Source organism: Sciurus vulgaris, assembly GCF_902686455.1.
Source record: "Sciurus vulgaris genome assembly, chromosome: 3".
Classification (NCBI taxonomy): domain Eukaryota; kingdom Metazoa; phylum Chordata; class Mammalia; order Rodentia; family Sciuridae; genus Sciurus; species Sciurus vulgaris.
Window position 1 is genome coordinate 106,510,273 of NC_136463.1, and position 14,144 is coordinate 106,524,416.

A 14,144-nucleotide genomic window follows, 5' to 3' on the forward strand; every position below is an offset into this window, starting at 1 on the left:
GGAATATGGAGATGATGCCACAGAACACTCTGGAGTCTCCAAAGCCTCTTCTCCAACAGCTACCACTCGCCCTCTCCACACACCTCAGGGAGGGGCCTGAAGGCGGGGAGAGGGATTCTTTGCCGCCAAAGCAATCAGCTCAAATGGAATTAAGGCAAGAGAGTCTCCCCCATCTACACTGGCCCAAGGTGTGAGTCCCGTTCTACCCTAGTTCAAGGGGCAGGAGTCTCCACTGACACTGAATGGGTAGGCGGAGGCACCTCGGTCCAGGCCTTGGACAGGGTGGCTGCTGGGCTCCTGCCCTTGCCCTGAGGCCTCCCTCCTTTTTCCTTCCTCCTCCTATTCTAAGCCTCTTTTTCTTTTTAAAGAAATCATTGGAACAGGCCATCGTATTACACCATTTGTGGGAAACAGAAATTTATTAAGAAACGTCTCTGCGGTGGCAGAGAAGAGCAGGACAGGAGGAAGCGTCCTCGGGAAAAGTCTCTGAGGTCTCTGGCAGGTGGGGGTGGAGGAGAGTCCTGGAGCACTGAGATGCGCTCCGGGGCGGAATCCCGTCCCAGAAGCCTGAGCCAGTGGGCACGCCTCACTTCTGAAGCTGAGTCCGCTTGGTGATGGAGGGATGCTCAGAGCTCGGGGGTCTTCTGGCTGTCCATCGGGCTGTGTCACGTGGGCACGATCTCTGGAACCACGCTATTGGGGAGCCTAGGGGGTCTGTGGCCTCCGTCCGCCGGAGCCACCCTTCTTCTCGAGGCGGGCCGGTGGACGCACGGAAGGCAGCAGCAGAGTCGACGAAGGCAGGTGGCGATCCTCCTGGTGACCCGCCTCCAGCCCCTGTCTCTGTCGTGGGCTGGCCCCGTGGAGGTGCCCTGGGAGGCCGAGCTGTCTCCCTCTGCTGCCCGCCTACCAAGGCTGGGCCCAGAGTCCTGCTGGGAGGCGAGCCTGGGAGCGGGCGTCTTCTCGTGGAGGAAGCGCAGAGGAATGGCCGGCACGCTGGCGCACGCAGCGTCCTTCTGGCCTGCGGGTTTGGCCTCCTTGGGCTGCTGCGGCTCACGGGGCAAGAGAAGGGCAGGCTCACTGGTGCACCTGTTGGGGTGGACACTGGGAGGATCCACCGAGGGCCCTGGGCGAGGCCCAGCCACCCGACGACGCACAGGCTTTGCCTGGAGCGGGCAGCCCTCCCCCTGGCTTCTCTGGTGCTGCAGGAGAAGGTAGGTGGCCATGGCCTCATCGAATTGGCGGTTGGCCAGGGACACCCAGGTCGTGTAGGGGTCGAAACCCATGTCAAACATCGTGGTCATGATGGCGGGGTCGGGCCGCTTGGGGAGTGTCTGGCTGGGACAACTGGGTGAAGAGTCCTCGCCCTGGCTCAGCCATGGGTGCCCCATGACCTGCTCTAGGGTGGGCCTCTGTCTGGGGTCCACCGTCAGGAGTTGCTGAATGAGGCTGCGAGCTCCCGGGGACACATGCGGGGGGATGTCGTAACTTGCCTGCATAACCAGATTCAGCAGCTCCTTACTGGTGCTCGCCATGAAAGGCCTTCTCCCCGTGAGCATGAAATAAAGAGTGATGCCCAGGCTCCAGACGTCTGCAGGGGGGCCCTCGAATCCCTTGCGCCGGATGATTTCAGGGGCCAGGTATGGGAGAGTGCCCCTGAACCCGGTCAGCTGCTGCCCAGGCGTGATGCTGGTGCTCAGGCCAAAGTCGATGAGCTTTGTGTGGCCCCTGGCATCCACCACGAAGTTCTCTGGCTTGAGGTCGAGGTGTGCCACGCCCTTCTGGTGGCAGTAATGCACGACCTGCACCATCTGCCTGAACGCCCTGCGCACCTTCACCTCCGCTAGGCCACCTTCCCTCGGGATGCGAAGCCGGAGCTGCCCCCCCTCCGCGTACTCCATGACCAGGTACATGTAGCGGGTGGTCTCGATGACCTGGAAGAGCTGGATCATGTTTCGGTGCTCCAGGGACATCAACCATTCCCGTTCGCGGAGCACAGTCTCCTGCCCCTCTGTCTTCGGCACCACTTTCACCGCCACCTTGACCCCGGTCAGGAGGTGGCGGGCCAGTACCACCTGGCTGAAGCTCCCCTCCCCAATGGGCCTCAGGACACAATAATGGTCGGTGAGGGCAGACTCGAAGCAGGAGCCGGGCCCCTGCGCCACTACACTACTCTCACTACACTCTCTGCGCATCCTAAGCCGGAACACCAACTAAGGATGCTATCTAAAAAAAAAATAACAAACCCAAACAAAACACCAAAACCAACAAACAAAGGCAAAACACAAAACAAACAAACAAACAAACAAACAAAAAACCCAAATCAAAAAACCAACAGCAAACCACCGCAAACACCGACCACCGACCACCAACCACCAAACGCACTAACTACCTGGGAGTCCGACAGGTCACCACCAAGAGCTTCCTGTACTTAATGGACAAAGCCCACCCTCAGCCACTCGCTTATATAGCGGGGGTTTGAGGTGACCTCACAGTGGCTCCTTGTGAGGTCAGAGCAAGAAATGACCCAGTCTAGCCTGGGCATAGCCCCCAGGGTTCATCTCACTCTGGGGCCTCCTGCACCCTTTTGACTTGCATGATAATAAGAAGGAAGGACCCAGGAAGCTTTCTGTGTCCATGAGTCATGGAGACACATATTTACACGTTTAGAGAGGAAAACCAGCCCGCAGTTTCAATGGTCTTCTCGTTTGCTTCCTGAAAATCTGTAACAACCTTCAGAGTTTAAAGACCTCATCATGTCTACACTCAAAGTATTCAATTCCCTCACTTCCATCTCCCAGTGATCAGGACCCACTCACGACAGGATGCTATCACAGCATGCTCTGCTCCCTAAGATGCTCTGGAGCTAGGCATTAACACCTATGGGGTTGAGAGGGAGAGAGCGTTCATCATCATTTCCCCACAAGGTTCTCATCAGTTTTCTCCCTAGAAACTGTGGAACACGCAAAAGGCAGTGTGTTGATGTGTTCAAAGCGATGAGGGATCAATACAGAAGCAGACTATCCCAGAACCAACATTAGAAGAGGGAAGAGAGGCATTGCCACACACCAAGCTCCCTTCCTGCAGCTCTTAACAGAACCCCTTGGATTGGGTGATTGACTGAAGATAGAAATCCCCTTCCCACATTCTGGAGACTGGCGGGTCCAAGGTCCTTCTTGCTGTCATGATGTGAGGGGCAGAAGTGTTGGCCACATTCTCTCATGCCCTGCTTTTTCTTTGTTTCTCTTTGTGTTCTTTGGACATACTGGCCATTGAACCCAGGGCCTCAGACGCGTCAGGGAAGTGCTCAACAGCTGAAGTACGTCCCTAGGCTCCCACATTTCCCTCTGTGTTTTAGGCTTGTTTGTGAAGACAGTGTCTCCCTAAGTTGCTCAGGTCACTGAAGATCTTTTCATTACAAATAACAACAGCAGCGGCAATGGCAACAACAACAAACATCCTACTTCTCTCCGTTTTTTCTTTGAGCAAACTCTGTTGATGGGTCTTCAGGTTCACTTACACTGGGCTTCCTGGGTGACCTATGCACGGTGGCTCTCAGGGACACGCTCTTGCTCTCACTGAGCACACTGAGGCCTACTTCTGTTCAGGGTCTGTGAAGATGGTTGTCACTTTTGGGTTTCAAGTTCCACCTTATATATTTCTGTATTTTTTGAAATTATTTTCACAATAAGATTATCCTCTGAGTTTGTATAGTACTTATATTTCAAGATGTAGTGTGTTTGTGTGTGTGTGTGTGTGCTTGTGTGTGTGTGTTTGTGTGTGAAATTAAATCTCTGCCAACATCATGTATCTCTTACTATTAGGTCATAAATTGAACTGAATTTTTTTGATTTTCCTAGGAGTAGTGTAATGTTGCTAGCCCAGAAATCTTATGTCTCATCTAATTTGTGGGACTCCTTTGGATTGTACTGTTTTTTAGAGATTTTTTGTTCCAAATATTACTAAACAACTCCCTTGGCATTGTAGAAAAAGGCAAATATGGTCCTCATTAGTGAGTCATTCCCTTTGGCTCTGGTAGAAAAAACATGGGATTTCAGAGGCATCAAAGTAGGCCTTTGCCCTACTCTTAGATTGCAAGCAGAAGAGATTGAAAAAGTCAACCATTGTTTTCCTAGTCAGAAAATTCTAATCCATTCCTAACCGTGCATGCATTTTAAATTTATCTTCTGAGGACCTATTGGATTTTTATCTATCGATCCCACCTGTCAGCTTCCTGTGACACTTGCAAATTTCCTTCCTGTGGTTGCAGTGTTTATCTGTCAAGGCTTTTGTTTGAAATCAAAAGTAACAAAGGAAAATTTATTAGAAGGTCATCAGAGCTGACTGAATTAATGAAAGGCCAGATGGGAAGGCTTGAGAAATGGAAATCAGCTCAGGGGTGACCATGTGATGGGGTCAAACAGAAACTCAGGCAACAGTCACTCAACAGGACAAAAAGGTCTCTGCCTCCTTGATAAATCCAACCTCCATCTATTCCCACTTTCATCCCTTTCAAGACAAAGTATAGAGCAGACTGTCCAAAAGGGTGCTCCAAGATCAAATGTCCTCAGAATCTGTCAAGTCCAAGGTGAAACTGTTGAGAGTACATGTATTGGGAGATTTTTCAAAAGGTAGATAAGTGTACTGAGACAAAATGCCACAGTTAGCATGGTGGTCATGGCCAAGGACAAACTGCCTGCCCTAATGGAGACATACCATTAAGTTCTTGATTTGGAATGATCTCGCAGTACTCAGAGCACCGTCCTTAAGTCACCCTTGCCTTTTTCATAAGATCGCTCATTTCCTTGTAACAAGATATCTTTCTAGTCTCAACCAATTACCAAGTTACCTCGTTTCATCAGCAGCCAACAAAAAGTCAAATATTGGAGAAGGTACTGCTTATATAGAAAGCAAAGAACAGACTGATGTGGATTGCTTTTTTCATCCATAGAAAGTTACAATCAACAGGTAAATATGGTAGGTTTAAGAAACACCTTAATATCCTCTCTTGCCTGAAATATTGTTTAGAAGGTACTAAATAGTTATATTTTTGAAGGTCTCTATCTAATATGAAGGTTTTGAAAGCTAGAAGGCAGATGTAAGTGTGGCAACCACTTTAACAGAAAAGAAAGTTAAGTCCTATATTAGTAGTGAAAGAGTTCAAGAGAAGTAATTAGCTTGTGCTGTAGAGAAAAGGAAAAAATTAATAGAGTCAGACACTTATATAAATGGTTAACAGTGAGGATTGGTTGAAAGGCAGTTGAGGAATCATTACTCCCAGATCCACTTTTCAACTCTAACCAGCTTGGCTACTGCCCTTTTGAAATAATAGGGGAAATCGTTATGAAAATAGCATGGAAGAGCTTCTCAAATGGAGTCTGGAGGCCATTAGGAAGCAGTATTTATGCCTTACTCCAGCTGCTCCTAGGAATGGAAACTTCAGTCACCTTCTGACAGGCAGGCATCTAGGACAGGTGAGATTCCATTGTGCCCAGAGACTCAAGGTTCACTTCAAGAGGTTATCTATCAGAGGACTGGGAATGTGACTCAGTGGTAGAGAACTTGCCTAGCATGTACAAGGTCCTGGATACAATCCCTACTACAAAAAAAAAAAAAAAAAAAAAAAAGTCTATTCAAGAAGTAGAAGACAGATCTTAGAAATTTTTTTAAAAGGTGATGGCAGAAAAGAAAAACTCAACAGAAACATTGGAAGATAAACTTAGGTAAGTCAGAAAGTAAAGTTAAAAGATCAAAGTATAAAAAAGAAAAGATCAGGAAAAGTAGAGGGTAATACTGGAAGTTCCAACATCTGATATGTAGTGATATGAATGCTAGAAAAAGAGAACTTGGAAAACAGAGAGGAAGAAATCATCAGCAAAAGTAATCAAGAAAGGTTCCCAGTACTAAAAAGCATAGACATCCATATTTTAAGAACACACCATGAAACACCCTGGAGGAAAAATTTCTAAAATGACACAACTTTTTGAAAATTCAGAACACTGGCAACATAAAGAATATGTTAGGAGATCTTAGGGTAAGGCAGGTAAAAATCAAAACATGACTTCCCAGCAAGGAACAGTGACACACTCCTGCAGTCCCAGCCATTTGCAGGTGGGTAAGATAGGAGGTCTACAACCTCCACAACCTCCAGAATAAAATAAAAAGGGATATGGATGCAGCTCAGTGGTATAGCACTCATGCTTGAGGCTCTGGGTTCAATCCCCAGTACACTTCTCCCCCTGAAAAAAAAAAAACAGACTTCTCAACAGCAACAGTGGAAGCTAGAAGCGATGAAGCAATGTCATTAAAATTCTGAGACTTTTTTCTGGGAATTCTATATTCAACCAAACTACCAATCAAGTATTTCAGCCAGAATCCTGGTAAAAAGAGATGATACATTCCAGGAGAATAATGGAGGAGATTTCCTAAAAGGACTGAATATAAAGGTTTGGGCAGAGCAAAATTACCACCCAGGCAGGAAGGGAAGAACATGTTATCAGCACAAAGAGAGTAGCTATATGCAGGCAGTCACAAGACATGGGCTCCATGCTGTAGCAAAGGATACAGAAAACTGCCTCGACCTGGAAAGGAAATAAATATCCCAGTCTCTCTCCTCCTGCCTCCCTCCAATCTCCTGTCAGTACTTCCCATTGACCATACTAACCCCTGAGGTCAGACAGCAAGAGACCCTCTTGTTGCTGGTTATAAATCTTGGTCTCTCAGGAATAAAGCAAAGACAGGAGGTAGAGAATGTTATAATGACTAAACTTGTTAAAACATGTAAACATTTAGAATAATGACTGTCACCTCTTTTTGCCTCAGGACTAGGATTGAACCCAGGGCCTCACATATGCTAGGCAAGCACTGAGCTACATCCCCAGCCCTTTTTATTTTGAGACAGGGTCTCACTAAGTTTTTCAGACTGGTCTTAAACTTGGAATCATCCTGCTTCAGTCTCCCAAGTAGTTGGATATCTGTTACCTTTTAAACACCTAACGTATCTTAGTTATTGTCACTGTTCGTTTCATCATTCATTGTTATTAACAGGGAACAATTACCATTCATATGAAATAAAATATTGACAAACTTCCTATTTTCTAAATCCCTTTCTTGTTTTCCTAATAATATTCTTTAACACAAATATATAAAATGTACTTTAAATTTTTATCAGCATAAAAAAACAGCTATCCACTGACTCCCAGGGACTTTTCAAATTTTATCCAGATTTATTAGCAATACGTCATTTGGAATAAATTTTTACTGGACTTACTAGTAGCGCTGTGTAATTCAGAAGTACCATGACTATGACTGGGCAGAGTTAACTATTAAGAACTGGCTCAGTGCTACCATTTTCCAGGAACATGTTATTTCCTTAATAGTATCTTCCCATGAAAAAACTCAATCAGATCACCACAGTGCAATGTTTTACAAAATAATCCCCAGAGGTGCTGATGGTGTAATGGCTTAAGATGGGCGAGGCACAACATTATAAAATAGTAGAATTGGATTGACCTCAAAATAGTATTATTTCAAAACAGAAATAGCCCTTACTATGCAAAACATATTGTTCAATATTTCAAAAGTAATCATAGTAACATAAATTAAATGAGATACCAATTTTGATCTACTAAATTAACAAAAATTTTTTAAACTATGGTATCCACTGATTTTTGGAGTGAAAGAAAAATGGTACTGAACTAGACAGTAACTGTCATTATATATTAAAAATCCTAAAACATCCATACACATCATCACAGCTTATGATGGAAAGACAAATAAGTATGCATATTAGAGATATGTCTCATGTGTGATGGGGACATAGAGAAAGAAAGCATTCAAGAGAACACTGCACAAAAAAGGTGGTATTTGGATAGGATTTCAGAGTTCAAACATATGCAGTGACACTACTCCTGAATAACACGATTACGAACACTGCAAAAATATAAAGGTGTGGAAAGACAAAGGCTATTCCCACAATAGAGAGATTGAGATGGCTAGAGAGTTGGGAAATAGTGCCTGAAGACAAAGATGCATCACTTGAAAAGGTAAGCAAAGCTCATCTGCAGCTCAACTACCCACAAGCGCACACACACACACACACACACACACACACACACACACACAAGATAAAACAACAAATCAACAAGAGTGACATACCAAGTTAGCAAGGAATGGAAAATGGGTGTGAGATGGTCAGTGGCTAGTAACCAGAGATGTCACACCACAACTTGTAATTACTTGATTCTTATGATAATTATATTGACTATTGTGAGGAAAATATCAATTTTCATAAAGAAGTAATATTAGACATTTTTGCACATACGTTTCTAAAATCATTCGTGTACAAGCACAGCAGGAAGAGTGATAGAAATGAGGGATGGCTTTTTGTGTGTGTATTGCTGGGCTTTGAACCCAACAACTCAGGTATGTCAGGTGAGCACTCTATCACTGAGATATATCCCTAGCTTGAGAGGTTTTTCAAAATTATTTCTTATTTACTTATTTATTTTTGGAACTAGGGATTGAATCCAGGGGTGCTCTACCTCTGAGTCACATCCCCAGCCCTTTTTATTTTTTATTTTGGGACAGGCTCTCACTAATTTGCTTAGGACCTCACTAAATTGCAGAGGTTAGCCTGGAACTTGCAATCCTCCTACCTCAGCCTCCTGAATTTCTGGGCTTAGAGGTATGTGCCACCATGACCCACAAAGAGGATTTAAAGAACAATGACAAGAAGATCTGAAGGCAGCAGGTAGCTGGCAGTAACTGGTGTTAAGTGAAAGAAGAGAAGCAAATATCTGTCTTGCATTCTGAGTCTCCTCTTCCTCTTCCCTGGTTTAGAGTAACTTTCTCCTCCCTAAAAAGTCTCTCTTCCATTTCCCCATCTCTTCTCCTTTGGGAAGTCCTGGCAGGGAGTGCAGCACGCCTTCACACTCTGCTGAACACATCTGAACACATCTGTTCTGATCTGCTGGGAGAGACAAAACCAAGAGAGGAAAGAGAGGAAATTCCCTTGGAAAATTCTTAATGCATTACTGTCTCTGGGGATGTTTTCCTTCTCTTTATTTCCTCAAGCAGTGTGTGTGTGTGTGTGTGTGTGTGTGTGTGTGTGTGAGAGAGAGAGAGAGAGAGAGAGAGAGAGAGAGAGAGAGAGAGAGAGAGAGAGAAGGGAGGGGAAGGGAGGGAAGGGAAAGAAGGGAATAGAAAGAAAGGAAGTAAGGAAGCAAGCTTGTGTTGGAAGTTACTCAACCACCAATCAGTTTGCAATCCTGCTGCCATAAAGGTTGAAGTAACTAAGGAATGAGAAAATGAAAGTAAAATGATTCATATAACCTGAAGAAAAAAAATGTTCTAAAAAGTTTCTTGGCCCTCAAGAGATATCCCCTAGCCTTCTGAATAAAATTCAAAGTCCTTATTTGGCAAAGAGAAGTAGGCCTCCTTGCTAAAGCTTGCTGGCCTCTTCAATTATGCCCCAGTTTGCTACTGTTCCAATGAAGAACTGGCTGTTTTCCAAAGAAGATCTGTTTCAGATTCTCAACCTCAGAAAATGCGTTTCCTTTACTGTGAACATTTTGGCCCTGGCAAGTTTATCTTGCCAAGATACTAATACAGCTTAAAGATAATTCTGTGTTGAAAGACCGCATTTATCACTATTAGCTACTATGTTTCATCTCAATATGTGGAATATTATCTTCCTTGTCAAGGGTGTCACAGCAGTGATTAATGTGCCAGCCTCCTCCTTGATCCCAAGGCCATCAACATCTCTGAGCGCTGGTGGTACAGTGCCGGTGTCTTAAATAGGTATAAAGGCTTCTTTCAGCAAACAGCTTCTGATTGCTTCTAAAATGATTATAAACAATTTTAGACTAAACAGCCATGGAAGCTGTATATTTTCTAAGATATTTCTACTCAAGACAAAAATTTGTGCTTGGAGCTTTGTCCTCACCATAAATTAGCTAAGAATTAAAAGATCCAGAGTATAGGCAGAATTCCCCCTGAGAGGAAGGGTGGAGAACGGAGACAAGATGTTTGCATTCGAATACCATAGGAAACCCAAACACTGAGGCCTGGGGTCTAATTAGCATCAGCTACCGGGTAGTCACTTGAGAGGACACCAGGGCTGACAGTGTAGGCCAAGTCTGAGCAACAAAGAGGGTTTATGGGGGAAGTAAATCCTAGAGAGAATCCAGGAATCTCACAGCAGGACAACTCCCCTCCTCCTCACCACCATCCCCACCTCCCTTGGCCACCCCTACTTCCTGTACTGGGGATTTAAGCCAGGGCCTTGCTCATGTTAGGCAAATGCTCCACCACTGAGCTATATTCCCGTCCCTTTTTAACTTTGAGACAGAGTCTCACTAAATTGCAGAGGGTGTCCCCAAACTTGCAATCCTCCTGTCTCAGCCTCCCAAATCACTGGTATTCCTGATAGGCACAGGAAGAACCTCTCTGCTGAATCACTGGTGCCATACAAACAGGAGACAACAAAGAATTCCTTATCTCACTACTTAATCCAGCACGTCCTGTGAAAGCAACTCATGTAATCACAGGCCACCCACCACAGGAAGGAGACTGGACACCTCTCTCTGGTGCTACTATGGAGGCTGCCGAGGGAGGTCAGGAACTACCCTGACTTAATGAGTTGACACTAGTGAGAGAGAAACCCTGGACCAGTGGAGGGCAAATTCATGAAACAAAGTAGTAAAAAGAAGACTAAGAAGACCAGTCCTATCAAAAACATCATACGGGTCAAAAAGATTGATAAACTGTCTTCCAAGGCAATAAGAACTACACCAACTAAATGCCAGGCACAATGATAGGAACTTTTAGAGTCAACTTCTCCTGTAGTCCTCACAAGCACTCTAAAAGGGGTTATGTTACATACCCCTATCGGGCATATGAAGACAGAAGCCAGCTCTTCCCTCTCTTCTTTCCATCCTTCCCTCCCTCCTTTGTTTCCTTCAACAGACACTTTGTAAAAAATTTTTACAGACTGCATTTTGATTCATTGTATACAAATGGGGTACAACTTTTCATGTCTATGGGTGTACATGATGTAGATTCACACCATTCGTGTAATCATACATGTACATAGGATCATAATGTCCAACAGACCCTTTTTGAGAGTTTATGAAAATGTCAGGCATATTTTTGCCACTGTGGATTCAAAGGTGAAACATGAGATAAGACCCCTTTACTCTAGCAAAATGATGACACATAACTGAAAATACAAGCATATACATAAACAAGCAGGAATATTAGATTGTAATAAATTTAATACGGAGCTTTAAAATAGGGTGATACTAAGGGTACACAGGGTTGCTGGAAAGGTTCCACATCTTGACTATGATGGTGGTAATCAAACAATGTATTCCGTCAGAATTCATAAAATGAATTCATAAAATGAATTCTTACAGTGACTTTGCATGTAAATTATAGCACAATAAACTTTGACATATAAAAAAGTAAGGTCCTATTTAAAAAATAAAAAAAGAGTGACTAAAGGCTATGCTGGATTGGACAAGAAAGGCCTCCCTGAGGAGGTTGTAATGAAGCTGAATGTGAGTACAAGAAAGAAGGTGAGGGGAAGATCATTTCAGAAAAAGGTACAGTAACTGTAAAATCCTTGTAGCAGCACCAGTTCGGCATGCTCCAGTTAGAGCAGGGTGGGTGAAGTTGGAGAAGTAGACAAAAGTTGGAGTCTGGGAGATTTGGAAATCAGAATCAGGAGACTAATGTTATTTTTGCTGCTACAGGAAAACTCAAAGAATTTTTAAGTAGGGAGTTACACGATCTAATTTATGCTTTTTGGGGTGGGGGAGCAGTTGCTGGGATTCAAACCCAGGATCTAGTGCATGCAAAGCATGCATCTACCACTGAGCTATACTCCCAGCCTCCTGTGATTTGAAAAGAACATTCAAGCTGCGATGCAGAGAATGACTTATAAGGACCAAGAGTGGAAAGAAGGAGATAGAAAGCTATTGTAAAAGTCCAAGCAAGAGATTACTGGTGCCAAGGTATTAACAGAGGCAGGTTTATCAGCTAGTGGTATTGTGTCAATTAGGGTAACAATAAATCCCAATCTCAGTGGTTTGATACAGTAGAATTTTGTTTGATGTTTTTACCTGCCTCTCTCTGGTCACATAGAAAATAAGGATTTTTGTTGGTTTGTGTCTTTTGACTCTCCTCTTGGGCCTCAAAAGAAATGAGCAACCACCTATGGGCGCTTTCTATGGGACTAGTCTGAAAGTGTTATACATCATATTAACTCACATTTTAAAAGCTGGAATCTAGGGCTGGGATTGTGGCTCCATGGTAGAGCACTTGCCTAGCACATGTGAGGCACTGGGTTCAATCCTCAGCACCTCATAAAAATAAATAAATTAAATAGAGGTATTCTGTCCAGCTACAACTAAAAAAAATTTTTTTTAAAAAGTTGTAACCAAGTCACATAACTGCACATAACAGCAAGGAAACAGGGAAATAGAGTCTATGATTGTGCCCAGGTAGAAACAGAAACTGGTTTGGTAATTATCTCACAATCTCTACCACCATTTTGTTTCGGAGGCAGAAACTGCAGGATGCAGAAATAATGGGGGAGAGAAGGAGAGGAATTGCAAATGAAACCTAAGACTTCTCTCACTGCTGATGCTTGGTAATAAGGAGGAAGATTTGGGAGATATGCCTGATTCCTCTCCTTCCCTTGGTCCCATCTGTTATACTACAAGAACAATAGTGAGTGGTAGCAGGTACAAAGACATGGCCCATACCAACTAAGCAGATCATGAAAGAAGAGGAAAGAAAAGGGAGAGGAAGTTATCTCTAAAACAGACTGTCTGGGATGATATAGATTTTTTTTCCTTTCTTTCTTTTTTCTTCTTCGCAAAGTAGGGATTGAACCCAGGGTTATGCCCACGCTAGACAAGTACTTCATCACTGAGCAATATCTCCAACCCGTTTTTAAATTTATATTTTTGAGATAGGGTCTCACAAAGTTGCCCAGGTTGGCCTTGAACTTGAGATCTGCCTGCCTCAGCCTCCTGAGTAGCTGAGATTATGCCACTGCATCCAGCTATATTATTTTTTTTTGAAGAAGGATACACCCAGCCTGGCTAATTGTATCTAATACTGGAAAACACAGCCTTCGGTCCTGGTAGCAGCAGATAGAAATTATTCTTGCCCGCATTATCAGTAACAAAAATGCTGATAATTAGCAAAGCCCTAAGCAACTTAGCAAGATCCTGTCTCTAAATAAAAATACAAAAAAAGGGCTGGGAATGTGGTTCCGTGGTTAAGTGTCCCTGGGTTAAATCCCCAATTCCAAAAAAAAAAGTGCTAAGACCAAAAATCTTCCTGGTAGATCATCCTTTTACCATCTCAAAAGATGTGGAATGACCATGGAGCAAAGCATTATGTTTAAATAAAACATCCGAGTGAATAATCAACCAACTTGATAACTTTCCAAATAGGAAAATGTGAACTTTTTGAGATCATATTTTATTAATCTTTATATCCCCACCTAATATATACAACTTAATGCTCAACATAGACTATGCCCTCAGCAAACATTTCTGAAAAATGAAATATCTGTATTAAGGTTAAGGACAAGATATACATCTCAAGTAACCTGGATAGTAATCCCAAAAAAACCACCTGTGCCATGCAACCTCAGTCCAAATTTATGAATTATGACTTGGCTTTGATACCATAATGACCAAGATCTATCCTTAGAAAGACTATTAATTGATTGAATTAAAGTGTATGATTATACACTTACCTGGCTAAATACACAAAACTCAATTTTCTTAGGAGCTTGTAAAATTTGCATAATCTATTTGGTCACAATTTTTACAGATTCATTGCTATGTCAATTAAGTTAGTGCCTTTAAATATATGTATATGAATCATAACATTTTATACATTACACAAATAACATTTATTGAATAAAAAAATTTAAATATAAAAAAGAAGAAATTAGAAAGTATACAACTATGAAAGCTTAATTCAATCATGAGAATATGTTTGGCATTTGTATATACATTCTTTTGGACTTTCTCTTTTCATATATAAAACATGTTTTGTTTTTTTTTTCCTTTATCAATACAGTATCACTAAACTTAATATTTCAGAACTTTTTTTTTTTTTTT

General features: G+C 43.1%; 1 protein-coding gene across 1 annotated transcript; it reads right to left on the reverse strand.

Moving 5' to 3' along the window:
* Positions 1–665: 665 nt before the first annotated feature.
* On the reverse strand, positions 666–2,192 carry LOC306655749 (sperm motility kinase 2B-like; the record flags this gene model as incomplete). The annotated part of the gene is made up of 1 exon (XM_079130373.1): positions 666–2,192. The coding sequence occupies one exon, from the start codon at positions 2,190–2,192 to the stop codon at positions 666–668; it is 1,527 nt and encodes a 508-aa protein (XP_078986499.1).
* Positions 2,193–14,144: the final 11,952 nt, after the last annotated feature.